Here is a 13,546-nt window from a genome sequence, read left to right on the forward strand (position 1 = left end):
TGAATTTATGATGTGATTGTGAAAGTGAGATTATGACAGTCTGTAGGCAGATGTGGGGGGCAGTCAGGAAGAAGGGGGAGAGGCTGTTTGCCAAGCCAAACATCAGACAGGCAGGAGACGCAGATAAGTGGCAGACAGTACATCATGTGGTAAGGGAGACCCGACTATCTTGGTCTGACATGAATCCAGTTAAGGCCAAATAGCATCCAGATGGCATCAATATGCAATCACCAGCAACTTTCAATGTTTGCTCCATTTCCTTTATGAAAAAAATGACCACAGTTGAAAGCGTGTAGCTAAAAAGCTGCTTTGTTCTGCTCTGCCCTGGCTTGTTTCTTGCTGTTTTCACTTGTACCAAGGCATTTATGATTTGGGTACTATGCTTTTTTGTTAATAAATATATTAATTTTTGGCTAGACTTTGGTCTCATCTTTTTTTTTTTTTTGCAAGATCCAGACACATTTTTATTTGCATTTCCATTATGAAAACATATCGCCACTTCTTCATCTCCTGTTTTAGATGACTATGACACAGATCTGAGTGTCTCAATGTAAAGTACTATGGGGTTCAAGAAAAGGAAACATTGTTAAATTGTAATGCCACTTGCTATGAACATTGCACTTCCACTGCTGGTGTTAGGGATTCGAATCCCACTGGGGTTGCCTGTGTTTAAAATGTCTGCATTCGTGGTACTTTGAGGCATTTTGGATAAAGAAAAGTGTCCACTAATTTGCATAAATGAATAATCACCTTCTTCTCAGTGATGTCAGCTTTGCTCTGCAGCTCTGGACACTGAGGTTTCTGGCTGTCAGGATCAGATGGACAGGGAGACGGTTCAGCTTCCTCCACCGTCTCAGCACTAGAAACAGAAAGACGTGTTTGGGTCAAACTGCCTTTCTTGCAGCCATTCATTTAGACCAGTGCAATTTCTGTTGACACAACACAGTATGAACATGCTCAAAATGTATTCCCATATCAAGTTGTGCTATAAATCTTCAAATGCAATATCATCTCAGTACAATGTGCCATTGTTAACTACAGATAATGAAACACTGAGATACAATTGCACATTCTTGAGATACAATACATCCAAACAGATAAGTGTGATTACATTAACAGAAATCTAAGTGCGTGTAGTAAGTGGACGCCCGGGTGTGTCTGAGTGTGTGATGCAATATAAGGAAACACTGTACTGGTGGTGCTCTGTTCTTTGGCTATTAGAAACCAGTATAAAGTATCACAGAGAAACCGTAGACCAGGAATCCTGATGAACTCGGCCTTGCCTGCCCTCTCTGTACACTAAGGTAGCTCTAAAATGGTTTGGAAGGTGTGAGCAAGATGACTTGCATTTTCCATCTATACACCTGTGGATATAGACAGAATTGAAAGTGTGGTGTAGTTATATCCAATTGTAGTTTTATCCAATATGAAGGGATGGAAATTATAAATAGCATGCCTTTTACTTTCTCCCTTGCAGATGGAAACTGTTAAAATATTGTTCACGACTACCAGAGTTGGGTTTGAACAGAGAGAGACTTCTACCTTTCAGCAGCTCCTCTCTGCTCCTGTTTCTTCTTGTAATGCTCCTCCATCAGCAGCGTGTCCTCTGACAGCAGCTGCTCCATCAGCATCAACGCCGTCTTACGATTGGTCAGCGGGTAGAGCGCTCTGGCCAACGATTGGTCGGCCATGACCACCGCTTCTACAAGCTCCTCCCACTGAGGCTTCTCGACAGGCTTTTCGGGGCTCTCCATCTCTCCCTCTGGGCTCCCCCTCTCCTCTATCCCCTGGTTTTCTCCCGCCTTCTCATCCTCCGTTTCTGGATCTTTCTCCCCCTCCGCACGCTGACTGGTGTCTGCGTCAGAGACTGAGGTCGAAGGAGACGCAGAGGTTTCGCTTTTCTGTGCAGGAGGGGCCGAGCTTGCAGACTCGTCCTCAAACACGTCGTCTGTTAGCGGCGGGTTTTGGACTTCATCTTTGATTCCCTCTTCAGGTGGAAGTATCCACAGCGAGGGATCCGTGGTGACGCCACAGCTCAGAGAGACTTCCTGGTTTGAATCAGGGGGTGTGGTGTCGTTGCTGGGTTCATCCACTGACTGCTCTCGCTCTGATGTAGTCACAGGAGGGGACGTTCTGATTCTGCTGGAAGTAAAACAGGTTATGAATAGGAAGTAAGTGGGCCAAATCGTATTTGCAAATACTTTATAGTTTAAGTCTGCTTGGTGCTAGATAGGTGGGTTTTTACAAATTGCTAAACTTTCTGGCACTCATTGCATTTTCCCAAACAACAACAAATGGGCATTATAAAGTAAGAAAATGCAGTGTGGCAGATTCAATTAGTGAAATCATTTCAAGGAAGAAACAACCGCTGTATTGTTATGGTATCTGATCTTACCTGGAGCTAAGTCTGTTTTCATAAGGAAGCTTTGTCTGGTTGGGGGTGGAGGAGGTGGATTTGATTTCTCTCTCGCTGGTCTCTCGACCTCTGGGGGACGGAGGGTTGGACGCCTCACTGGACGGTCTGCTGAGCCTGACCTCATCTGTGACGGAGCCGTGGGATCCAGGAGATCCAGAGTGAACCCTGACCCGGGAAGAGGAGCTGGACGCTGGGGAGGTGGATCTGTTCGAGTCCCTGGTTCCTGCAGTTGTGAGAGGCACGGCATCTTCCTCACTGGCCAGCAGCGGTGCCGAGTCCTGCTTCAACAGGGATTTTTTCTGGGTTTGGTTTTGGGTCTGTCCCTGAGCGTTTTTCTGGACAACATTCTCTTGTCCCTGCGCTGCTCGCTCCGATACCCACTGGTTCCTCCTCTCTCTTTCCTGCCCCTGAGCCTTCTCTCCTCGGCCCTCTCCGAAGTATGACACGCTCCTCTTCTCCCTGTCCGGCCCCAAAATCACTCCCGGTCCGGTCGAACGACTCCACAGTTGGTCCAGCTGCTCAGTACTCTTACTCAGGGCCGAGGGTCTGGTGAACTTCGAAGCTCCGAGCTCTTCCATGGACTTCCCCCTCTGTGCCACCACACGGACACGCTGCTGGCCTTCAGGGGCCGGCCGTGACAAAGGCTCCTCATTGCCATTCTTCTGGAGACTGCAATTTATATACAATATTTAAGCCAAGCAATTCATATAAACCATGATTAGTTTACACGGTTGAATGTTTTATAGAGAAAAACAGAGTCAAGCTTAGGGGCTTGACCTCCCAATGACTGTTTTCACAGGCCGATATGAAATTACTACTACTGATGCACTGTAGAAGGGCTCTGGAAAATGTATTTCATTTAAAGGTTGGTTATAATAATTTGATACTGCCATAAACTACTGCATAGTTTTGAAAAATGGGCCAACTGCTGGAAAATGGTCTCAGTCAGTGATTCTTCTTTTACAGTACAAGCATAAATCTTGCGAAAGGAATGTTGGCCTGCTACAGTAAAGCAGGTGGGTGTTGACTTTCAGTGCCACAATGAATCAAGTCGAGATTTATAGTCTGTACCACAGCACACATCACTGACCTAATACCTTGCTGACCTAAAACCCATAAAAATGTCCCAATTTGTCTGCAGCACTGGTACATACCTGCAGGTTTCCATAGTATTAACTGGTGAAGGATCCGTCTCACAGCCATGCGCCTGCACAAGAATCAAAAGGCAACAGTTGAATCATTTTTATCAGCGCAAATCTCTAAATCTTTCTACTGAATCTAATAACAGGGTACATGCAATGAATGTAAAATACCACATTACCAGCCAGACCTCGGCCAGTTTTTTTTCCCAATTTGTTCTAACTTGCTTGGAGTGCTAGATAGGTAAACTTTGCTCTACAGAACAATGCAAGGTGTACTGGAAAGTTTAGGTACAATGAATGACACATGAGACAGATTATATTGTCCATTTTTTCACAGAAATATGAAAATGGTATTTCAAAATATATTTTGGAATACTCATGATTGATAATAACAACAAGGAAGCATCAAAAGGGCTCACTTTTAAACATCCTTACCTGAAACGCATGTGGTGTGGATGTGGATCTGTTCCTGAAGAAAGTAGGCGGTTCTGGCTGGTCCAGCAGACTCTCCACCGAGGCAGACTTCCCCTGAGACGGACGCTGGCTCTCCCTCCAGTTCAGCTGATGGAGTTGGTCACCAGACTGGACTGAACCAGACTGCGCTGAGAAGAACTGGGCGTACCTGTTTTGTGAAAATCAAAATGGAGGACTTAACTGCACAAGTCTGATTTCACCTATACCACAAAAATCAAATGAGATTCTCTTTCTCTCCCTCTCTCTTTCATTCTCTTTCCTACCTGATGGAGCTGGTGGAGGAGTCGAGGATGCGGCCTGCAGAGTGGGGCCTGTGGGGCTTCTTCTTCGGGGTTTTACCTTCAGGACTTGCCGACAGCGGCCTGGGACCCCAGTCAAACGGTTTCTCCCCCATGGAGTGCCTCTGTCTAGGTGGAGGTGGTAACTGAGGCCCCGGCTGCTGGGGCTCGGCCACTTTCTGACCCGTCTTACGCTCCATGTACTCCACCAGGGCCTTGTGTTGGAGGTGTTTCAGGTTCGTCTTAGAGAGGCTGGAAGCTGATAGGGTCCGTCCTCTGGTCTCAAACATCTTCCTCCTTGCGGCAACCAATCCCTGCTCTCCTTGCTGCACAGGTTCCTCCCCCTCACAGTCAACTGGGAAGAAGTTCTCGGTATCGTTGCCAAGGGAACGGCAGGAGGAGTGGTTGGGGGCGGCGCCAAGCTGGTTGAGCTTCTCAGGTTCGGAGTAGCACATCTTCTTCTGCTCTTGAGTCAAGCGCTTCCTGCCTCCGATGCGTGCCACCTGGGGCTGGGCTACGTTTACCGGCCTCCCGTTTTCCTTTTCGCTCTCCTTCTCCCTCTCCTTCTCCCTTACTTCTTCCTTCACGCTCCCTCTCTCCGTCTCCTCAGAGGTCACAGAGGGGGTGAGTGTGTCCGTTGATGTCTCAGAGTCCTGCGATGAGGAGAAAGCGTGAATCACCATAGGTCTCAGCTCAGGTTTTTGTCTGATCCGGTGTGGCCATGACAGCTGCAGGTCCCTTCGTTTAAAAGACGTCTCCCTCAAGACTTTAGACTGGGCATCCTTCAGCTTCTCCTTGTAGTACTTCTTGAACGAGTCGTCCATGGTGTTACAGACATGTGAGGTAACTTCCCCATTATCCTCCTTGGCTGTTTCATCGTGTGGAGATCTCTCGTTACCGTTAACAGCGGCTTCTATATAACCAGTTTTGTTTAGGATTGCTTCTTTGCCTTTCGTGCTGAAACCGTCCTTTTTAGGCTTCAGCGCCGCCCTGCTGGCTCCGGTCAGGTGGTACAGAAGCGGGGTTGTTTCCTTGTTTATCCTCTCGCTGGGAACATCCCCCAACGGCTGCCTTCTCCCTCTCTTCGCCTGCTCTTCTCTCTTGTGATGGTTCGGTTCATTGCTGATCAGTGTGGTGACCTCCTTACCTTGTGAGGTTGATGCTGAGGGGCAGTTCTTGTCTGGTCCACAGTAGAATATATGGTTGTTGGCAGTGTGGCGGCCTATGTCTCGACTCTGGGTCATGTGGATTTGTTCTAAGGCATCAAAACTGCGGGAGGACTGTGTCAAGATGAGAGGGGGTCTGTGGTTCTCCTCATCCTGGCTCCTGGAGATCAGGTCCTGGCCCTGGGTCACAGAAGTGAAAACCTCTCTCTCATCTGGAATCATATCATTGGAGGTGCGAGGCCTAAACAAATTATCCATTGTGCTGTGACTTCTTTCTTTCTCTCTCCCTTTCTCCCTCAGCCGGTGTGTCTCCACCACAGTGGAGCTCTCACTCCCAGCCTCAGACACACATGGAGATGCAGACTGTGTCCTCACACCAGATTCGGACAGTTTGCACACACCCGTAACGAAATAGAACTGCCCCTTGTGCTGGATGCTGCTGTTGATAAAGTTCTGAGCAACATTCCAGGGGCTAGCAGCCCGGGGCGGCTCGTGGGCCGAGTGCGCCCTTTTACGCTGACCCTCAAAATGGCTGCTGCTACCGCTGTTGTTATTATGATGGTCTCCATTACGTCCAACACTGCTTGCAGGCTGTCTGGGTTTCAGGTGCTCAGTCTGGCTCACGCCTCGAGGAGGTGATCGGCTTAAGATGTTTTCTGACTTCTGCTGCTCACAGGCAGCTTTATTATCCATGATGAAAAGGTGTTCTGGGTTCAGCGGCTCCCTGGTCTGGTCATGGGGCTGGAGGTGGGGGCGGTAGCTAAGCGGCTGCTGAGGCTGTGGCTGTTGTTGCTGGGAGCCCCACCACCCTCCGTAGACTGGGTCAGTTCTCTGACCAGAGTCAGGATTAGCCGTCTGGGGTCTTGGGGCATATGGAGGCTGGGGCTGGGGATGGAGCTGAGAGTGGGGCCTTGGCTGCTGTTGCGGCTGCTGGGGTGGAGGGTCAGCACCCTGGTGGTGCGCCCAGCTGTTCTCCAGATTCCTTGTGGCTATGAAACTATCCAGGCGGGCTGGGGGTGGAGGAGGACGAAGAGGAGGGTAAGGACCTTGGGATGGAGCCGCTGCAGGGACTTCTTGGTTACAGAGTAGTTTGTTGTTGGTATGGCAGCCATCATTGCCATTGTGGCTGTGGTGGTTAACGTTCTTGTTGTTACTGTGGCGATACTGCTGTGAGATCGCCTCCACGGAGCGATACAGCTGGTCCATGGTCTTTGAGTCGGACTGCAGAACCTGGCTGGGGTGGTAAATGGCCTTCACATACTTGAGATCAGCGTAGTGGTTGAGGGAGCTAGGCTGCAGGTCGTCCGGGAGGAAGGGAGAGGGGTAGTCAGGGGCGGTGGACCCGCCGGAGAAGGAGCTGTAGGCGGAGTCTCCTTTGCCGTGTTGGTGGTGGGCGAGCTGGTCGACGATGCTGCTGCTGGACTTGGCTGGGGAGAGCCGGCTGACAGGCAGGCTCAGAGGATGCAGGTCCACGTTGCTCATTCTCTCAAAGTGGAAGTGGTAGGAATCCATGGAGGACTGGGGTGGATGGCAGGAAGGGAAGGGCAGGGTTTGTGAATTCGTCTGTGTATGTGCGTGTGTGTTGATGCATGTGTGTGTGTGCCTTGTAGGTGAAACTGGGAAATTGTCACCAACACACTTGCACCAGGTTGTCCGTCACTCTTGGTGGTATTCAGGTCATTTTCTTGGCGCCTTTTCGTTGAGTCAAAGCCTCTTCAAATGGTCTGCTCAGTAGCTCCTGGGGGACAAAACACAAACACACAGACTGGTTATCAGGGTGGAAATCATAAGCCAGGTCTCATGCTCCAGTTACACCTGCAACAAATAGCAGCTGAAGAGGGAAATGGTTTGTCAAAATCTGTGGGTGCAAATAGAAATTGAAAATGCAACAACAGAAAGAGTAAATGACCTGTACTCTGTGTGTGTGTGTGTGTGTGTGTGTGTCAAATGTGTGTGCGAGTGTGTGTAGTTCTCACAAACATGCTACTGTGTGGCCTTTTTGAGTGCGAATCAAATATGTTTATGTTAGATTGTCAACATGGCATGTCCACTGGGTTAACAGCACTCACAGCTGCACTGCTACATCAAAGCATGGCATCGTGTTTGGAAAAAGGCCTGTAGAAGGAAAAAGTTACTATTTTTGCAGGGTGTTTTCTGCTCAAACACTACAAGTGAGCCAGAAACAGTAAGTCACCGGCAAAAAAATCTTTTCCTGGCATTTCTAGGTCAAATTCCTGCAGTGTGGTTGGAAGACTATCTTGTGTTTCCTGAGAAATTTTGCTCTCTGTGCTATAAGTGGTAAGAGACAGATGGTAAACCCCTTCACTGAAAAATGTTGCTATCTGTCTGGGTGTCTGTCCCTCTTTCTCTCGGTCCACCAGAGAACTGAGCAGGTTCAAGTGTGTTTCTGCCTAACCAGCAGAGCAGAGGGTCTTGGTACATGGCAGCACCAGGGGAAATCCTTTAACTCTGCTCATTAAGACTCCAATCTCATTTTACCCCTCGTTCTTCATTCATGTGGGATTGCTCCTTGACGACCAACACATGGTCACTGGGTCATTTCATAGATAGACTTATTTTAGAACATTTTTCACTCATATTTGATCACAAATTCCATAATAAATGACCAAAGAATTTCAGTTTTAGGTCAGTTTGGAGTGGCAAACGTTACAGCAATACAAGGTCCATCGTGTGTAATTCCATGAAGTAATGTCATGTTTGAAAGTTATATGAAAATATTTGATAACAATGTAGGTGAGGAGTTCCTACTATACTCTCCTACAAAATGACGCCTACAAAAACAGCGGTAACTACTTTTTGTTTGTTTTAAAATGTAATAACTAGAGTTCATTGGACACAAAAAATGAAACTATCAAACGCTATTAAACTTCTATGCCCACAACATTTTTAGGACATTTTTCCCTGTCTCACTGCTCACACAGCTACTGCAGTCTGTCTTTGTATGGCATTATATAGTTAACCACCTGTTCAAGGAGTCTGCCTGCCGGTTTGCACCACCAAAGGCCTGTAATTAGGGGCCTTGAGGTTGCCGGTGCACTTTGCAGCACACACATGAAAAAATGTCAGGAATTCCATATCAACCTGCAGAAATATTGGAGGATTAGTCATGTGACAGATGTTTAATGCATTATGCAGCGCTGTGGCCGGTTAAGACTTTTCTACATTTCTGCCTGCCGATTATTTCTTTTGTTTGTGCCAACTAAATGTCTAAAATGTAAAATGTAACAATTGGGGTAAGATCAAACTTCCAGTTCATTAGACAAGCACTATGTCTGACTGAGACCACGCTCAGTTCATCAGGAAACCTTTACAGTATGTTCAGCAAGAAAACTACCACCACTACAAGAGAAAATGTGAAATTAACAAAAAATGTAGCTGAATTTCCTTCCAAAAAAGCACAATTTAAGGTCCATTGTTGAGAAAACTTTCATTGAATTCATCACATTGTCCTTCCTTTGTGGTAAAACCCATCTCCCACTGAAGTAGGCCAATACAAACCATAAAAAAGTATTTGCAAAAACCAGGTCAGAATCTTATATCACTTATATCAATAAACTTTGAGCCTAATATTAGGGCTGCTACTAACGATTATTTTCACTGTCGATTAATCTGTCGATTATTTTCTCGATTAATCGATTAGTTGTTTGGTCTATAAAATGTCAGAAAATGGTGAAAAATATCAATCAGTTCCAAAGCCCAAGATGACGTCCTCAAATGTCTTGTTTTGTCCACAACCCAAAGATATTCAGTTTACTGTCATAGAGGAGTAAAGAAACCAGAAAATATTCACATTTAAGAAGCTGGAATCAGAGAATTTTGACTTATTTTTCTTAAAAAATTACTCAAACCGATTAATCGATTATCAAAATAGTTGGCGATTAATTTAATAGTTGACAACTAATCGATTAATCGTTGCAGCTCTACCTAATATATATTTTTTTTTTATCATGAGTAATAATAAAATCGTATAACCACAGCCAGCCTCAATCTTCACTTCAGTCTACAGTAACTATAGCTTTCACTAAATTCCTTTGAATAACAGTAGGATCGCCCACTACACATCCAATTATTATTATTAATTTAATAGCTTATTAATTTATATGACTTTACACAGCATTTCATCATTCACAGTGATAAAACTGAAGATTCTACAACCCAGAAACTTTTCTCTCACCAGATATCCTATAAACTGCTTCAAAACAGAAACTAACTCCTGCCAGTTAATGACAGGTTCGGGTGGATCCTAATAACACAGTGAATGCAGGCCTCTCTCTTTCTCTCTTTCTCTCACTCTCTCTCTGTCTCTCTCTCTTGTGACCTAGAGTGTCTGCCATGGCTTTGTCATCAGGTGGAAGCTACATACCTGTCATGCACACAGAAAGGTCAAAGTCAACCAGTTCATCTAGTCTCACTCTGCAGTTATAAAGTTGGGTTTCCTTGCTGACGAGGACAAAGAAAATCGCCAGCTTTTATGTTGTTACATATTACAGAAGTGGATCAGTGGATTTTTGCCTTTTGTTTGTTGCTTGCTTTTTAATAATCAAAAGCTAACAAAATAAAAAAAGAAAGAAAGATTAAATCATCAAAAATGCTGACTTAAATGACAACGAAGGCCTATGATTGCAATTGATGCCTCAGAAATTCTTTTTTGTAAACTCCTGTAATAAACCTCAATATTTTCCCAGTATTGCCAAGTTTGTCTAAACACAGCTGAAAAAACTGAATCAAAGATGAGCCTTAATCTCAACGCTGTATGTAATGTGCACACAGGTGGTCGTTTTGCATACACACAAAACCCACCTCCCAAGAGCCTTTCAAACTACAGTATTAAGGGGGATTCCATGTGTTTATGAAGGGCCTTCTGATCTGCGGGGTGTGTGTGAGTGTGTGTGAGTGTGTGTGAGAGAAAGTGTGTGTGTGTGGTTTCCAACCCTCCTCTCCCCTCTGTGAACAGAGAGGGGCTCCCGAACAGGGGAGCGCTCAAGTGGAAGTGATGGAGGGGACAGGCAGTGACAAAATGTACAGAGAGGAGAGAGGGAGGGAGAGGGAGAGGGAGAGGGAGAGGAGAGGGTGACCGGCCCAGACAAATACCCTCACACGCAAACCACAACAACAAGAGACAAGAGAGCTGAACAATGACAGCAGGAAAGCTGAACACAAGTTGGACGAATGGACCAACAGTCACACAGCAGCAAGGGAGACTGGGAATACTCAAGTGTTCAGCTAGTAGCAGACTGGTTTGAATGAAATACTCAAAACTTTTAAGAAAGAAACAGAGAATTTAAAACTCACCCAAGCCTCGAGCATAAGTTGCTGACCTTCCTAATTTCCATCTGAGAAAGAAATAAGTTTCTCAAGTTCCATTTTAAACAAGGGTTTTACCACATGATTTTAGGCCTCGTTTCTCATTCAGAACATCTTTCTTCCTCTGCAGAGGGACCGGACCAAGTAACCAGGAGAAGCTACAGATTAGAGGGAAGACTTCTGGTGAGTCCCTTCTCCCCCCACCGAGACCCCAGGCTGCCTAGCGAGAGCCACTGATTGGCCAGCCGGTGACGTCCGGCTCTCCGATGCACAATGAGCGCAGCGGAGGGAATATTTCACTGCCGCAGATAGCTGCTAACGCTGCCGGCCGCCTGAACAACAGAGAGAGGGGAGAAAAAAAAAAAAAAAAAAAAAAAGAGGGCCTCGCATTCCTGGCTGGCTTCAAAGACGGAGCAGAGCCCGGGCGCCATTCATTCCCAAGGCCCTGGGCTCGGCACATGGAGACCGGCCAAGGCAGGAGGGAGGAGGGGGGGCAGGGGGTGGGTGGATGGGTGACCTCCCACCCTCCACCCAAAATCACTGACAAAGACGAACTACCCCCCCACACCACCACCAGCAGCCCCATTTTCCCTCTCTCTCCTATTCCGTATAACACCTACAGCCTCCTGTACTTCACCATATAACTGTCCGTCATCGACAGCTGCTTTTGAAGTTATATAGCTAGTCATTACCTGAACCATAGATTGCACAAACCTCCTGTAATTACTACTGCAGAAAGTCATTCCGCTGATACGAAGGCCATTATTACTGTCGTTTATTTTTAGAACGTTGCTTTAAAAAAAAAAAAAAAAAAAAAAATCACACAGCAATTGCCATACCAGTGCTGAGTGGCCTCTTTTCAATTTTACAGACAAACATAATTAACAAAATCCCTGTTCCATACTGATGCCGAAACTGGGTCAAATAATATCTGAGAATAATCCTTGTTTGTTTTAACTTACAGTGAGTAATAGACGGGTGGGGTTGACCACATCGGGAAAATGTAGGTGTTATCAGTTGCAGAAAAATACACTAAATTGACCGCAAATACTTGTGCAACTCTCTAAAGTGCCTGGTACCATTTAAGCATGCTAAAACAAACCATAACAAGCATTAGCAAATACACTGTTTGACCCAGATCCAGACTGTTGCACGGGTCAAACTCACTTTCAGCCCTTCTATTAGCTTTCTAAACTCCTGTGGAACTACAGAGTGTCAGACAAAGACCCTTGTTCCCTTCTCTATTGTTTTCTATTGTGACTGGCAGCGCTCGTGCTCAGTTATACGGACTTTTGTTACTATTAGCACCGTGTCAGACAAAGTGCGAGTGTTGAGCTGTCGTTCATCGTGTCATTCATCACTGCTGCGGCTGTCACCTTTGTGACCGGCTGCCATCACCACCTGACATACAAAATAGGCGCCTCTTTCTTTCTGATGCACAAATCTTCAGAGGGATGGGTGTTAGAGGAGAGAGAGAGAGAGAGAGAGAGAGAGAGAGAGAGAGAGAGAGAGAGGAGAGAGAGAGAGAGAGAGAGAGAGAGAGAGAGAGAGAGAGAGACAGAGAGAGAGAGAGACAGAGAGAGAGAGAGAGGGAGTGTGTGTGAGCGAGTGAAAGAGCAAGAGATCACGTGTGAGAGACAGAGACAGATGGAGACAGAAGGGGAAGGCACAGAGTGTGAGTGTATGAAGGAGAGAGAGACGCTGCAACTGTACCATTTTCATCAATAATTGTAGCTGTGGTATTTTTTCTGTAGGTGTAGTTTAAAGTTGAATTGAAAAAAAAAAAAATGCAACCACAAACTACTCGAAGGATAGAAGGATAGGCCTAAATGATCTGCTTATCCCATCATGGTTGAGGAGGGACAGAGAAAGAAATCACAAGAATGTAAAGAGAAAAAAAAATCATGCACGGTCAGCAGAGGTGTCAGGTAAGGATTAAAAATTTCTTTAACAAGATTGGATTTACAAAACCAACGAATGACAGAGAGAGAGAGAGAGAAACACGGTGAAGCTGTGGGAGAGAGGGAGGGGGAAGGAGGGATGAATTCCTTGTGAATGTTTTACTTATGTGTTCCAGCGTGACCTTCACTCTGCAGCCACGAGACTGGACCACCAGCGCCTCTGAGAAGGAGAGGCAGAGGAAGCAGAGAGAGAGAGAGAGAGAGAGAGAGAGAGAGAGAGAGAGAGAGAGAGAGAGAGAGAGAGAGAGAGAGAGAGAGAGAGAGAGAGAGAGATGGGGAGGAAGAGACAGACATAGGGAGGGAAGAGAGAGAAGAAAAGATGCAAAGAGGAAGGGACCAAAAAGAAAGAGGGAAAACACAAAACAGAGGAGAAAAATAAGAGAGCAAGAGAAAGGGAGAGATGGGGAGGAAGAGACAGAGAGGGAGGAGAGAGAAGAAAAGATGCAAAGAGGGAGGAACCAAAAGAGAGTGAGAGGGAAAACAAGACACAGAGGGAAAAATGAGAAAGAAGAGAAAGACAAGCTGACAGGGGACAGGCTGATGTCATCGCGGCCAGCCAACCGGCCAACTAGCCGGCCCAAAGCGATAAGCTTATTAGCCCTGCTGGCTCACACCAAGTCTGCTGATAAAGATGATGATGGGTTGGCAGACCTCCGGACCTCTGACTGAGAGGTTAAAATGGATTGGCGCTGTCCTCAGAGAACTGGACCAGGAGGCCAGAGGGCCCACAGGATGGCTGTTCTCAATAAGACACTTCAGACCAAACCTTTAAATCTGCTCAGTA

General features: G+C 46.3%; 1 protein-coding gene across 3 annotated transcripts in view; it reads right to left on the minus strand.

Annotated features, from left to right (window-relative positions):
- shroom1 (shroom family member 1) overlaps window positions 1-13,546 on the minus strand; it is a 41,296-nt gene that overhangs the window by 6,501 nt on the left and 21,249 nt on the right. For 2 of the 3 annotated variants that reach the window (XM_071517014.1, XM_071517013.1), the window contains 6 exons: window positions 4,296-7,214; window positions 3,994-4,180; window positions 3,571-3,623; window positions 2,396-3,085; window positions 1,543-2,142; window positions 751-859 (listed from right to left, as the gene is read on the minus strand). In XM_071517014.1, the coding sequence (XP_071373115.1) occupies window positions 751-859; window positions 1,543-2,142; window positions 2,396-3,085; window positions 3,571-3,623; window positions 3,994-4,180; window positions 4,296-6,988 (4,332 nt within the window). In that variant the 5' untranslated portion in view covers window positions 6,989-7,214. The remainder of the gene's footprint in view (window positions 1-750; window positions 860-1,542; window positions 2,143-2,395; window positions 3,086-3,570; window positions 3,624-3,993; window positions 4,181-4,295; window positions 7,215-13,546) is intronic. The other variant, XM_071517015.1, reaches the window with a different exon arrangement.

Source organism: Centroberyx affinis, unplaced genomic scaffold, assembly GCF_046629955.1.
Source record: "Centroberyx affinis isolate AG114_WGS23_722 - 3 ecotype Tasmania unplaced genomic scaffold, CSIRO-AGI_Caff_v1 ptg000445l_1, whole genome shotgun sequence".
In the NCBI taxonomy this organism is placed as follows: domain Eukaryota; kingdom Metazoa; phylum Chordata; class Actinopteri; order Beryciformes; family Berycidae; genus Centroberyx; species Centroberyx affinis.